Below are 15,455 nucleotides of genomic sequence, written 5' to 3'. Positions count from 1 at the left end.
TTTCTGTTTTATTTCTAGAGTAAAGGAGTTTTCAGCACTGTACCTGTTATGTATAGTGTTATGTATTATAGGTATGACGATTGTAGATGTATCTAATTACAGTTTTGAGTCTGATGAAGTTTATGGAGCCACGCTACACACTGCCGAGCCGGCGTCACTTTGCCAAGGTCTGTCTCCCCGAAAATCCCCAACATTGTGGCCACGCACATTCATGAGCTACTGGCTTGCGACATCGCTGCAATCAGTTTCACCACAGATATATGGAGTTCAGATGTAACTCCTGTGAGCATGCTTAGCCTCACGGCACAGTGGATTGATAAGGACTTCAACCTGGTGAAGGCAGTGGTGCACTCCCAGGAGTTGGCAGGTACCCACTCAGCATCTGCCATCTCGGAGGCATTTGAGAAAATGTTCCAGACGTGGAAAATCGACAAAACCAGAGTGCATGCTGTTGTGAGAGATAATGCTAGGAATATGACGAAAGCTATGATGGAGAGTGGTCCGGCTAGTTTTGGCTGCATGGCGCACACACTGCAACTGGCAATTCATGACGGTGTTTTTAGCCAGCGCAGCCTCACGGATGTTGTGGCTATTTGCCGAAAAATCGTCGGCCACATTAAACACTCACCCCTCGCCTATTCACGTCTGCAGGCAGTGCAGATCCAGTTGGGAATGAAACCAAAAAGGCTACAGCAAGATGTTTCCACTCGCTGGAATAGTACATTTTATATGATGGAGAGCTTGCTGGAACAAAAGCGCGCACTTGCTACATATGCCGCAGACTACGACCTCCCGGCCACTCTCAGTGCGCACCAGTCGCAATTAATTGAAAACTTTATAACACTCCTCTCCCCATTTGAACAATTGACAAGAGAAGTTAGCTCATCAGAAGCATCAGCTGCAGACGTCATCCCCTCTGTGACAGCCCTGAGACGTCTTCTGAGTAAGCAGGCTGACACAGACCACGGCGTTAAAACAACAAAGACCTCATTATTAGAGGCTGTAAATAGACGCTTCGATCAAATCCAGTACGATCCCATGTTCTGCATTGCCACCTATTTGGATCCCAGATACAAGGATCGTTACTTTGATGAGGATGTTAAACAACGCGCTCAAGAAATACTTGAGGCACACCTGTTGCCTGCTGCCGGTGCAGAGGATGGGACGCGCGATGGAGAGCGCGCACATCCCACAGAGTGCAAGAGGCAACGATCCGACAGAGCAGGGCCCGCCCTGCATGATGTGTTTGAGGAGATTCTGGAAGAAAATGGACCAGAGAGGACAAGTACCTCTGTATCCCAACAACTGGGTATTTTCCTGGCAGAGACCACTATTCCCAGAGGTGAGAGCGCACTGTGCTATTGGAGAAATAACCACCTGCGTTTTCCAGAACTCGCACAAATGGCTTGTAAATACCTTAGTGCGCCATGCACCAGCACCGAGAGTGAGCGGTTATTCAACTCTGTGTCTCATGTCTTGGATGAAAAGAGAAATAGGCTTTGCTGTGACAAGGCAGAAATGCTTATCTTTGTAAAGAAAAACATGCATCTTATTAAGAAGTAGGCCAGAGATACAGCAGGTGACTTATGTGTCATTAATGATCAGAAGTGGAAGTACTGTTTTTGTTTTATAAGATGCCCCATGTTCCAGCCTGTGAGTTCTGAAACACTGTAATGTTTTATTCTGTATGAGAAATACACAAGGTGAAAGATAGCCCTATTTATGTTTGTATTTATGAATAACATAATTTATTTATTTTAATAACATAATTTATTTATTTTAATAACATAATTTATTTATTTCACTTGTTTTTGCATTTACACTTGATGTATCTTTTTTTATTGATCAGAATAATTGGGCCATGAAAATAATCTCATTGAGTAAGTTTTTGTTTATCAGGCTAAAACCACTCAAATAATTTAGTTGGGCAATGTATTGAAACAATCTTTTCATTGATTAGTTAGCAGTCAAAGGTTTTTGAATGTTATTTTTCAGAAAATAACTTGTCATAAATAAGGTTATAACTAATGTCAACCAGAAAGTGACATTAAAGGTTGTTTGAATTTGTGCTCATTCTAGGATAGTGTGATCAAGAGCCGAAAGACTTGTATGTTTCCGTGGCACAAAAGAAGGAATAAATAACAAAAAGAAAAAACATCGGCATTGGCCATCGGCCAAGTTGTTATGTTAAACATCGGTATCGGTATCGGCCCAGAATTTCCCAATCGGTGCATCCCTAGTTTAAGGCTGCCCTGCACTTCCTACCATTAACTAACTGAATTAACTGGTTGTCATTAACGTTACCAAACAAACACTACAATGCTGTGTCATCTACACCTCCAATCATAGCCTACCTGATGTTCTCCTGCCACTGCTGTCAATCCTTTTGAGGAACCGACGTCTCTTCTGCGGAGGTCTTTCGTAGCCCAACCACAAAGTAGGATGAGGGTTTTCCTTCGCCGCCTTTTTGTCCACAAAATGAAATGAGCACACATCCAGGGTTTTGGGTGGTCTCTTCAAGGCTAGGTTTTTCAGCCACATTCTTTTGTATTCCTCATCTGTTGGCAGGCGATGGAAACTGTACCGTTTGTCACAAGAGCAATCCCTTTTTGTTGCAGGTGTGTGGTCAACACACTGTTGTTGATGCCACAGATTCAGCTTAGTCTGGTTGTTAGTACAACCGCGAACAGCGCAACAGGTACCAGAGCTCCACAATGACATTTTATAATGACATTTTATAACAATAATAATAAAAACATATGTTAAAACACGAACCAGTGTTAGTCAAATTATAGTTGAAATTACTTTAGAAAGAAACACTGTTGACGGCTGGCTGGCTGGGGCCAGAGCGATGTCTTTCTCTATCACTCTGGCTGGGGCTAACGTTAACGTTACTAGGAAACGGCTCATTCCGCTATCTCACCGGAAGTTGCACCCATAATCATTTCTACAGTAGCCCCCCCCCCCGAGAATAAGGTGGATAAGGGCTTTTTTTATGAACGGGAATCATAAATGATTTATTGGAACTAAACAAAAAAGATTTCCGATAGGACTGTGAAAATCCTAAAAGATCAAAAACTTAGGAAAGAAAAGCTTCCTCCCGTTTCCCGTCGGACCTTAATGAGTGTGACAGCCAGCGGAAGTAAACAAGGCTGCTGGCCGTAGCGTTAGCTGCATGCTGCTGTTGAATGAGCTGGAAGACGGTGTCAGTACCCGATCCGTTCCACCTGCACAATCCGTTCTGCGCATGTGCAAGATGACACGTATGCCATGACGTAGGCGCAGATGATAATGCTGCGTTCATGCCACCTCGAAATAACAGGCACCGCCCCACTGGTTACGTTGTTTCTGCAGCTAGATTCAGTCTAAAATAACGTTAAGTCAAACTTAATGGGAAAAGCAGGCTACAGCTAAATTAAGACATTATAGTAATAACAATAAAGACAAGTATTGAGTGATTGTATTTTAAATGAGCACAAGTAAAGTAGAACTGACGTAACAGCTGTTATATATGTTAACGTTTATTTTCAAGTTTTATTTTGAGGGTCTTTAGTTTACATGCTGTCTCAGCTAGCGGTTAGCCGAATTAGCTGTTAGCTAAACTAACGTTAGCTTAACTGTCGAGGCTAACGGCAGACCGCTGCAATCAGCTAGAGGTTAGCCAAATTAACCGTTAGCTAAACTAACGTTAGCTTCCCGGGGGAGGCTAACGGCAGACCGCTATAATCACCTAGCAGTCCGCCGAATTAGCTATTAGCTAACTAACGTTAGCTGGAGGCTAGCGTGTGAACATCTTGCGCATGCGCAGAACGGATCGTGCAGGTGGAAGCGGTGCCGTTATTCCAAGGTGGTGGTGGAATGAACGCAGCATTTTTATCTGCGCCTACGTCATGGCATACGTGTCATCTTGCACATGCGCAGAATGGATTGTGCAGGTGGAACGGATCGGGTACTGACAGACGGTATTGTAGTCGTAGAGCAGATGGTTCTTTCAGCTGGAACTAAGCAACAATGTCTTCAGTTGAGTGTTTGAGAGAGTTTGTCACCGAGCGACTAACTGCTGCTGCTGAAGAAATATTCCGAGTTGTTGAAAAAACTATCGTCGAGTACGAGGAAGAGATCGCTCGGCAGCGCAGACTGTTGGATGGCGTTTGGAGACCAGAAATCAGGTTACACAGGATAGGTGAGTTTAACCGCTACTATTTGAATCCTGGTTCTATATGTTACACAGGATAGGTGAGTTTAACCGCTACTATTTGAATCCTGGTTAAAACCACAGATGTCTACGGAGTCCCTGTTGTGCCAACAAGTGATTACTGTCAGCAGGAGCGCCCTGTGCCCTGATTAGAACCATCCTCCTATCTTGGAAATGACTTGGTTTAATGAGGGAGGCTTCTATTTGATAGATTATAGCCAGTGTTGTAATGTAATGTAATAAAGTACAAATACTTCACTACTGTACTTAAGTAGAATTTTCACGTATCTGTACTTTACTTCGTTATTTATATTTCCGGAAACTTTTACTTTTACTCCACTACATTCCCCCTAACATCTTAGTTTCTCGTTACTACAAAAATAAAATCAGAAGAAATTTGTTACACTGGAAACAAGCAGGTTTGGCAAATCATTGCTCCTAAATTGCCAAGATAATGCACGCTCCATTCCAGTTGGTGCCCTAATGCCTTTGTTGCCAAGTGGTAAAAAAAAAAAAACCATAGGCCAAAACTAAAGAAGAAGAGGAGGAAGCATAATAACTGATAGTGTGGAAACATTGGAGCATTGTAGTTTTTAAACAGACGATACCACGATGACAGTGGTGATGAAGATAACATTACACACCTTTGGCCATTAGGTTCATAATCAATATTTTTTCTTTTTACTTTTACTTCTAATACTTAAGTACATTGAATATCAGAAAATTACTTTTTATACTTAAGTACAGTGAATATCAGATACTTTAAGACTTTTACTCAAGTAATATTCTAAAAGGAGACTTTAACTTCTACCAAAGTCAATTTCTGGTAAGATACTTGTCCTTTTACTCAAGTACTTTATACAAGACTGATTATAGCTAGGGCTGCACGATATGAGGAAAATATCTAAATGAGATAATTTTGGCTGATATTGCGATTGCGATATGATTCACGATAGTGGAGGGAATGATCCTTTTTGTATCATTATTCTCGTTTTCATTGAAATTATTAAAATTCAAAGAATTTAAAATTATTATAGTGTGACTTTTGCAGTCTTGTATAAAGTACTTGGAAGCAGTACTTTAGTAAAAGTACAAGTATCTTACCAGAAAAGGACTTTGGTAGAAGTTGAAGTCTCCTTTTAGAATATTACTTGAGTAAAAGTCTTAAAGTATCTGATATTAACAGCACTTAGGTATCCATAGCAATTTTCTGATATTAAATGTACTTAAGTATTAGAAGTAAAAATAAAAGTAAAAAAAAAAAACTTTGATAATGAACTTTATGGCCAAAGGTGTGTAACGTTATCTTCATCACCACTGTTGTCGGGGTGGTCATCGTCTGTTACCATGGCGGCAGAGCCTGCACCAGGTGCTTCCATGACATTATCAGTCATTATGCTTCCTCCTCTTCTCCTTTTTAGTTTTTGCCTATGTTTGTTTTTGTTTTGTTTTTTGCCGCTTGGGCACAAACTAGAGCTGTCAATCTTCCTTTATAATACTATTCGAATTCCATTTGAGATTTTTTTTAATATTCGAATAATATATATATAATAATATTGTTACACGTTCTGTCCACTAGAGGGGCATCCATTAGCCTGGCCTTGAGGCGACCTGCACGCAACTTTGTTTACATTCATTTTCCACCACGAGCACACAGCGACAAACACAAATCAACAGAGTAATGAACCATGATCTAACAAGGGAAGCGGCTCTGATGTAAAGGCTAACGGTGCTCGGTTAGCACAATGTCATCATGTTAGGAAGCACAGCCAAAACCATAACTAAGCCAAACGTTGCTGTCACTACTATTTTAGTGATTTATAAGCAACCTGATTCCAGCAGATTGTCACATTACTGAGAATACAGCTGTTAAAATGTAATATATAAAGTAGAAGCTAACTGACAGCTGTAGGGCAGCTAACATAAACTTTAGCTTTCTCCATGAAGCTCCCAGCTACGCTAAAGTTACCTCCCGACGCAGTTAGGAAACCAGAACGAACTATTGATAACATTAGCATTTTGGCTCGGTGGAAGTCGATTTTAAAGTCATGTCAAAACTATTTCCCATCCTACTTACGATTTCCAGCCGCAGCCTGTCACTCCCCCGTGTACTAACGTTACCCGGTACGTAACGTCAGCTCTGTGATGTTGTACTAACGTTACTCGCTTACGTTAGCTCTGTGATAATTAACTTAATCTAAACGTTAGCTGTGATATTGTACTAACGTTACCCGGTATGTAACGTTAGCTCTGTGATGTTGTACTAACGTTAACCGGTATAACGTTAGCTCTGATATGTACTAACGTTACCCGGTATGTAACGTTAGCTCTGTGATGTTGTATTAACGTTACTCGGTATGTAACGTTAGCTCTGTGATGTTGTACTAACGTTAACCGGTATGTAACTAGCTCTGTATGTTGTACTAGCCCCGGTATAACGTTAGCTCTATGTTGTACTAACTTACTCTATAACTATATATAACCTATGTAACACTGTATAAGTTTCGCATTCCGGTATGTAACGTTAGCTCTGTGATGTTGTACTAACGTTACCCGGTATGTAACGTTAGCTCTGTGATGTTGTACTAACGTTACCCGGTACGTAACGTTAAGTCTGTGATGTTGTACTAACGTTACTCGCTACGTAACGTTAGCTCTGTGATGTTGTACTAGCGTTACCCGGTATGTAACGTTAGCTCTGTGATGTTGTACTAGCGTTACCCGGTATGTAACGTTAGCTCTGTGATGTTGTACTAACGTTACCCGGTACGTAACGTTAGCTCTGTGATGTTGTACTAACGTTACTCGCTACTTAACGTTAGCTCTGTGATGTTGTACTAACGTTACCCGGTACGTAACGTCAGCTCTGTGATGTTGTACTAACGTTACTCGCTACTTAACGTTAGCTCTGTGATGTTGTACTAACGTTACCCGGTATGTAACGTTAGCTCTGTGATGTTGTACTAACGTTACCCGGTATGTAACGTTAGCTCTGTGATGTTGTACTAACGTTACCCTGTATGTAACGTTAGCTCTGTGATGTTGTACTAGCGTTACCCGCTACGTAACTTGTCTTAAGACCTCACAATGCGTTGTTTCTCACTCCCGCTGTTATTGTTCATACGGCGTGATATGAATCACACATGCGGGTAGGTCAAGGCGAGAAAAGGGAGATTAGCTAACGTTAGCAAACATATTTATATAAAAAAAAGTCACATTCGAATAGTAATTTCAACATTCGAATAGTATTGATTTTTTTACTATTCGAATTATATTCGAATTTCGGTATTCGTTCCAACAGCCCTAGCACAAACAGGCATCACGTCGCCAACTGGGATGGAGCGTGCATTATCTTGGCAATTTAGGAGCAATGATTCGCCAAACTTCCTTTTTTTCAGTGTAATAAATTTCTTCTGATTTTATTTTGTAGTAACGAGTAACTAAGATGCTTAGGGGAAATGTAGTGGAGTAAAAGTATACATTTTATTTAGGAAATGTAGTGGAGTAAAAGTTTCCAGAAATCTAAATAACGAAGTAAAGTACAGATACGTAAAAATTCTACTTAAGTACAGTAGTGAAGTATTTGTACTTTATTACATTACAACACTGAACTTTTGCAAGGATCTGTACCAAACAAAACAAAAACTTGTTTTCTTTAGTCTGTATGATTTGTAGGCTGGGTTGTCTCTGCAATACCGCAATACCTAATTCAGAATGGTTTGACACATATTTGTCCATTAACAAATATATATATATATATATATATATATATATATATATATATGTATATGTGTATATATTTGTGTGTATATATATATGTATATGTGTGTTTATATATGTGTATATATATGTATATATATATATGTGTATATATATATATATATATGTATGTGTATGTATGTATATGTATGTGTATATATATATATATATGTGTGTATATATATATATGTGTGTATATATATATATATATGTGTGTATATATATATGTGTGTATATATATATATATATATGTGTGTATACATATATATGTGTGTATATATATATATGTGTATATATATATATGTATATATATATATATATATGTGTATATATATATGTGTATATATATATATGTATGTGATATATATGTATATATATATATGTATATATGATGTATATATATATGTATATATATATATATATATGTATATGTATGTATGTATGTGTATATGTATATATATGTATATATACATATGGTTTTTTTTTTTTATTTGAAGCACAATTATACTCTACTCAAAGTATTATAGCGGGACCCCCCTTGCTGTCAAATGCCCCCCAGATGGCCACCACCTGTAATTTAGCCTTCTTCCCCTTTGGCCTCGGCTAAACCAGCTCGCCACACTCCCTAGCATCAAAATTCTCCAAGCTGGGACCCTCCACACTGAGGAGGAGAGATCCAAACACAGGCACGGCTTTACAGAAGGAATGGGTCATGTAACGCAACATTAAGCCATATCGAAATAAACGACATTGCTTCGTTCGTGGAGAGGCAGCGGATGCGAGGACGTTAGGTGCACCGGTGCAAAAGTAAAGTAATGCGTTACTGCTGAAAATTTGGTAACGAAACGTAGTTTCTTTTTCAATTCGGCGCAACGTTACTTTTGCCAGGGACAGATTTGCCAGCGACACTGCCTTCTGAGCTGCGTGCTCACAAGCTCCGCACGGTACGTGACAGAGGCTGGTAGTAGTGGAGCAATGCTGCAGCCAACGCTAGCTAACTTTTGAGAGCGTTTTTAGCTTCGTGGCTTTTTACTGGATGGCGCTCTGAGCGGAGAGCTATGTGACACATGCCACTACATCGCTGAGGACTGGCGGTTAAATCAGCCGTCCTACAAACGGAGCACGCCGGGCATATACAAAGCTGACAACCTCACAGATGGATGCGGTGGAGATGGGCTCATACATAGGCTACACGCAGTGGAGCGCTGTGGACTTGTGTCGGCTGCACGGACACGCAAGGACTTCTAGAAAAGAGGCTGCATGTGTCTATGACAACGCATGGACCATCGTGGGTGCGCGACCAGTACTACAAGTAGATATGTAGTGTGTCTCAAATCGCGCACTTCCCTTAGTGCACTTACTGAAGTGCACTTCGTACACTATGTACTTACTTGCATAGTGCGTAAAATTTGACAGGGGAGTGTTGTCTCACATCGCGCACTGCCTAATGCGCTTACCGGAAGTGACGATCAAAACATCTCAGTCCTCCTTCTTCTTCTGTGAAATTATGAATTATACCCAGGGCAGAGCATTCCCACCACCTGTGGTTGTCACTCGTGAAAAATACATTTCTGCCTTGTTCATAAAAATTAATGTGATTGTTTTTATTGTTGCTTGTTTTTGCTCTCTGTTGTATGCAACCGTAAACATACAGATATGATTATATTCATACTTTTGCTCTTAATTCATTGTAAAAAAATAGGTTTATATAAAAGGGTGTTTATTGCAATATCTATTAATTACAGTGACAATACAGGAGTGAAAGCAGAGGCAACCCAGTAGACATTTAAATAGATCCTATTGTTCTATTCATTGCTGGCCCTGTATTTTGATGGGGAAAGTGTAGTGGTGCACGATATATCGGCCGTCGATATAATATCGGCCGATATGGTAATTTTTTTACACATCGGTATCGTTACGATGTCAAAATAGGGCCGATGAATAGGGCCGATGTGAATCATTCCTGTGTATTTGACGTGTGTGTGAGAATTTAGATGTAAATCTGACCTGTGGAGGGCAGTAATACGCTTAACAGCGTCTATACTGCCGAAATCAGAAGAAGAAGAAGAAGCAGCAGCAGCAGCGAGTCTGGGGGCGGGGATGTTGGATTTTGCCATATGTCAATGGTTTTTGCAGACGGAATCTGCCGGCGAAGTGGGACACTGTCAAATTTAGTAGCCCACCGGCCCTCGGTGGGGCGGGAGATGAATGTTGGAGAATAGAGGTAATGCGCGGCCGCCGTACAGGTTAGTTTGACCAGCGGGCAGCAGCGACAGCAGAAGCGGGCAGCAGCGGCGGCCGGGCGGGCAGCGGCGGAAGCGGGCAGCGCGGGCGGGCAGCGCGGATCCGGGCGATCATGGGGGACATTCTCAGCGGTGAAACGCATAACGGGGGCTGGAGTATAGCTAACCTAGCTAGGTGGAAAGCTAACGCTAGCCAGCCACCTGTTCTATCAGTGCTGCTTGCAAGTGTCTGCTCATTAGACAACAAACTGGACTACATCCAACTTCGCGAAACGCCCACGCGAGTTCAGAGACGGCTGTTTTTCTTGTTGTGGAAACATATCGCCGGGTAAGAGTGGAGATTGGCTGTGTTAACACGGGCTTTAATTAGCTGCTTGTATCCAACGAAATGCTAACTGCTGGGGAGTTTGTGACTAGTAAATGCCGCAAAATTTACCATTTGCCATGTCAGCTACATTTAGCTATTGCACACACACGTAAAGTTCAGCTAACGCATACTAGCATTAGCGCTTGGTGGACTGTAAACACCTGTTTCGTATGTTGTTTTTATATATTTTAAATGTGTAACCATTAGAGCCACGTTGAAATGTTGTTTCGTGTATATGGTTGAAATGACAATAAAACACATTTGGGTTGAGTTGAACGCTGTCTCACTGTCGGTCTGTAAACGGTAGGCATGTCTTGGGAGTGGAGTCTAAGCAGCGAAGCAAGTGCATTCTGGGATTTGGTGTCTTTCATCCATATGAGCCAAAAACACATTTTCTGGCTTATCTCGGCCTAGAAGGCACCAATTTCTATAATTATGAGGGTTAGGCCTAACCCTAAAGTACTTGGCAGTTGCTGTACTTAAAGTTCAGAAGACTGTAAAAGCCAGTGTCTGTTCAGTCCAGTTTGGTCTGGCTCCATTTTCACATTTTACCTTTTTCAATACTTTTGGCTTTGGCCATTTAAGGCCTACTACTGTACTTTAAAGTTTTGAACTGTTATACAATGTTCACAGAATACAGTGACTTGGTCTCAAGTGAGTTAGATGTTTATTGTGAATACTCTTGGCTGGTTGGCTTATTCATAGTGTGAATTCAGGACACACTTGTATCCTTTTAAAAATGTATTTTTATATAAATATTTATTTTTTCTTCTGAAAATCTATATTTTACACACAGGTAAAGGTGCCCAATATCAGCGATTTCTTAAAATAAATCACAAAAGTAAAAACTATGCGTTTTGGTAAATAGTTCCTTATTTGATTATCATAAAAATGTGTCTTCTGTACAGAGATATCGACATCGGTAAATATCGGTATCGGCCATAACCGCAATATTAATATCGTTTATCGTATCGGCCACAATTTTCACATCGGTGCATCACTAGGAAAGTGATATGAGGGTGGACTTCAGACTCTCCAGGGGGATCCTTTAACGGTACATACTCGGCACGGTGTGTGACCATGGCGGGGGACCCGTCATCGAGGCCCTTGTCTTCCTCTTGTGGCTCGCCAGCGGTACATCTTATCGTGGTTTAGCCAGAGCCTTTGCTATGCCCCGGGCCACTGTGCACCATGCTGTCCACAAGACCAGCAAGGAAATCCTCTCTCTCCTCCCCCAGGTCGTTCGCCTTCCAGCAGGGGAGGACTTGGCTCAAGTTGGCAGCATTGACGGCTGCCACGTCCGTGTCCCTAACGATTATAGAAGTCAGATCAGGACAGAAACAGCACTGTTAATATGATATAACATAGCATACATTAACATACTGTAACATTACGACTAACGCTCGCAGCTTAATGTATATTTACAAGATCACACATCTAACGCTAAAATCGTCTGCAGTGAGGACGATAGTTTAAAACAAACAACCGTATACCACAACACATGTAACGTTAGCTAGGTTATAACTTGCCAGTGGTTAAATAAGAGTATAGAAGTACCGGTAACTTCGCCGCTGTCAGCTAGCTAAGGTTAGCTAAAGCTAGCTTGATAGCACGTCAAATTACGGTACAAATAAACGTTATAATTCGCGGTACAAAAATCATCACCGACTGCAAAATTAACCACACATACATAAACAGGTGGCTTATATGTTAAACAAGTATAGCAAAAAGACTAATGTTGAACTTACATTTGGGTCTCGCTGTCGCGTATTCGGCCGCCATTATCGAAAGTTTTTCACCTTTTGTTAGCTCCGCCCCTTCCGCTACGTAGCCAAGATGGCGACCGTTGAGTGTGGAAAGTGTCCATCGATCCACACTCAACTTTTTGACAGATAAGTGCACCATCCGGGTACTTGTAGTGCACTGCATTTACCACACTTGGACGAGTGACATTTTGAGTGTACTCAAATAGCTAGTATAAGTACAGAAGTGCGCGATTTGAGACACACCAATGGACATTACACACTAACACTGTGTAGGCTAAAGCCGATGACCTGCTGATGTGCATTCAACCAGCGCCGGACTCGTTCATAATGAATCAGCCGTCACTCTGTGAGGAGAGAATCTGCAGTGGAGTTCAGACCCTTCACTGATAAACCAGAGATTGGCTTTATGGTCAAATATAGCTTTTGGATAATTAACGTCAGTCTCTGCCAGAGACACCTGCTTTTAAAAGTAACGAGTAAAGTAAAAAGTTACTTTCCATAGGGGGTAACTAAGTAAAGTAAAGGATTACTTTTTTAAAAAGTAACGAGTAACGAGCAAACACTACTTTTTAAAAGTAACTTCCCCAACACTGACTCTAGAGCCCTGCAACCCATAAAATTCACTTTTCCACTTGTCAAAAAGTGATTGCAGCTCCTACCTTGTGTCTGAAAGGTTGTTCTGTCTCACAATGAGCTGATTTAGTGATGTTGAGAAAGGTGAAAATAGAATCCCCTCCTGGCTACAAGTCTTTGTTGTGTAGAACACTGAATCCCAACCAAGGGTTAGTTACGCTGATGCCAGGGGGGTTGTGGAAAGATCAGAGAGAAGGTTCCCAAAGGGTAAAACAAATTGTTAATTATAATTTGATAGAATATTCCAGCTGTAACATGTAAACAATAGAGGTTGCAGTTATGTAGGAGTGAATGAAGACTAGAAAGCAAGCGAGCACAGAAGTTTAGGTAAAAATAATGAATAAATAGTATATATATATATATATATATATATATATATATATATATATATATATATATATATATATATTGAAAGGTTGTAATAGTAACCTGAAAGTACTGCATAAGCAGCTTATATGGTTAGCTGAAAGTAATGGATTAATGGTTAAAACATTCAGACAGTGGTTCCCAAACTGGAGGGCCCCAAGTAATAACATATCAACAACTGGTCCTTATATTTAATAAATGCATATCTATTCAGTTATAGGTCTTAGGTCCAACTAATCGTTTACCGTAAAAACATCGGGGTAGACGGCACCGATTGTGTGTTTTCATTTTTGGTTAGTGGGATATGATGCAATGTGGTTACATCGGAATAATAAATGGCCGCCACAAAGCATTTTTGCGATGGCTCCATTTCTGATAATGTTCAGGGCCCCGAACTGTACAAGTAAACCAATTCAATGCTTTTATGAACACGTGAACATATCACCTGGACTATTCAGTTCATCCCTGTACTGTGTGGGACAGATCTGTTTAACACATCAGATTTAAATGTTTGATTTTACAATAATTAAAACCTCTATCCTGTTTGACAGGTCCTGAAACATCCCCCAAACTATTGATTGACCATCCATTATTTTTTTTTACAGTCTATGGTCTCAGGAAAAAGAGAAAAAGTGTTCTATTCTTTTCTCCAATAACAGGGGTATCCTATTTCTTTTGTTGTCTGTCCCTCCAGAGCTCCCACAGCAACATGTCTGTAAGGAGGAGGAGGTCCTCTCTGACCAGCAGCTCAACATGCCAGTTATAACCTCTGTTGTATCAGAAGCAAACAGTGACCACCAGCTCCTCGCTCCCAACTCTCATGAAGCTGAGAGCCAAGATCAGAAAGGAGGCAAGTATGGAGACTCAGGACCAACTAGAAATGCAGAGCCAGAAACAAAGAAGAGACGACGCAAGAGCAGAAGTCACAGCAACAACGTAGACAACACTAACGTGTCAGAGATTCACCCTAATACTCAAACAGGTAAAAAGTCTTTCATATGTGACACATGTGGGAAAGACTTTAAGTGTAATTCAGCATTGCAGACACACCTGAGAGTCCACACAGGTGAGAAGCCTTATTCTTGTGAAACATGTAGAAAAGATTTCAGACAGAGTTATGCCTTGTTGGTCCACATGAGAATCCACACAGGTGAGAAGCCTTATTCCTGCAAAACATGTGGAAAAGAATTCGGACATAGCGATGAAATTAGAAACCACATGAGAAGAGTCCACACATGTGGAAAAGATTTTGTAATTAAAACTCACCTGAAAATCCACATTAGAGCCAATACAGGTGAGAAGCTGTACATTTGCAAGACCTGTGGTAAAAGATTCTTTTACACTTCAGCATTAAAAAGGCACATAATAATTCACACTGGAGAGAAGGCTTATTCTTGCAAAACATGTGGAAAAGACTTTGGACGTAAATATAACTTGGAAATCCACATGAGAACACACGCAGGTGAGAAGCCGTATTCCTGCAAAACATGTGGAAAAGGGTTTGGGTATAGTAATAACTTGTTGGTCCACATGAGAAGAGCCCACACAGGAGAGAAGCCGTACGTTTGCAAGACCTGCAGGAAAAGATTCTATGATGGTTCAGATTTAACGAAGCATATGAGAACCCACAGAGGATAGAATATAATCTAATATTGATCCTTTGAATTTTGATTATAACGTTCTAGTGGTTCATGGTCAAAATTGACAAGAACCCTCAGAAGTGAGGAGCAACATTTTTGCAGCAATTGTGGGAAAAGTGACCTGAGGATCAACATAGACAGGAGAAACCATCCAGCTGAAACTCTCGTAGAGACCTGTTGAACTGAATGAAATACTTTTACAGTAGTTACATCTCTGTTACTGAATGTTAAATATTTTGAACAAAGATGAGATGTAAATATCTTAATGTCAAGTTTCTCTTCATATGACTATTACTTCTGTTATTAACAGTATTTTCACAGTGAGTGGACAGTAGTGGCTGTTAAAGTAATGATGTGAACTTCATGGTTGTTTTTGCCAAATGCTAATTTACAAAGTATCTCAGAATCACTTTTAGATTAAAGTTTAAAGGACTTTAAATCTATGTACCTCAAGTAGTATTTGATACTTCTATATGAAGCCTCCTG

At 40.5% G+C, this 15,455-nt stretch overlaps 1 protein-coding gene across 2 annotated transcripts in view; it reads left to right on the top strand.

Annotated features, from left to right (window-relative positions):
- LOC120560194 overlaps nt 1-15,455 on the top strand; it is an 84,377-nt gene that overhangs the window by 20,855 nt on the left and 48,067 nt on the right. For both annotated transcript variants that reach the window (XM_039802439.1, XM_039802438.1), the window contains exon 4: nt 14,024-14,311. In XM_039802439.1, coding sequence (XP_039658373.1) covers nt 14,024-14,311 — 288 coding nt within the window. The remainder of the gene's footprint in view (nt 1-14,023; nt 14,312-15,455) is intronic.

Source organism: Perca fluviatilis, chromosome 6 (assembly GCF_010015445.1).
Source record: "Perca fluviatilis chromosome 6, GENO_Pfluv_1.0, whole genome shotgun sequence".
Lineage (NCBI taxonomy): Eukaryota > Metazoa > Chordata > Actinopteri > Perciformes > Percidae > Perca > Perca fluviatilis.
Note: the sequence above shows the minus strand (reverse complement) of the source record. Positions and strands in the feature narration are given on the sequence as shown.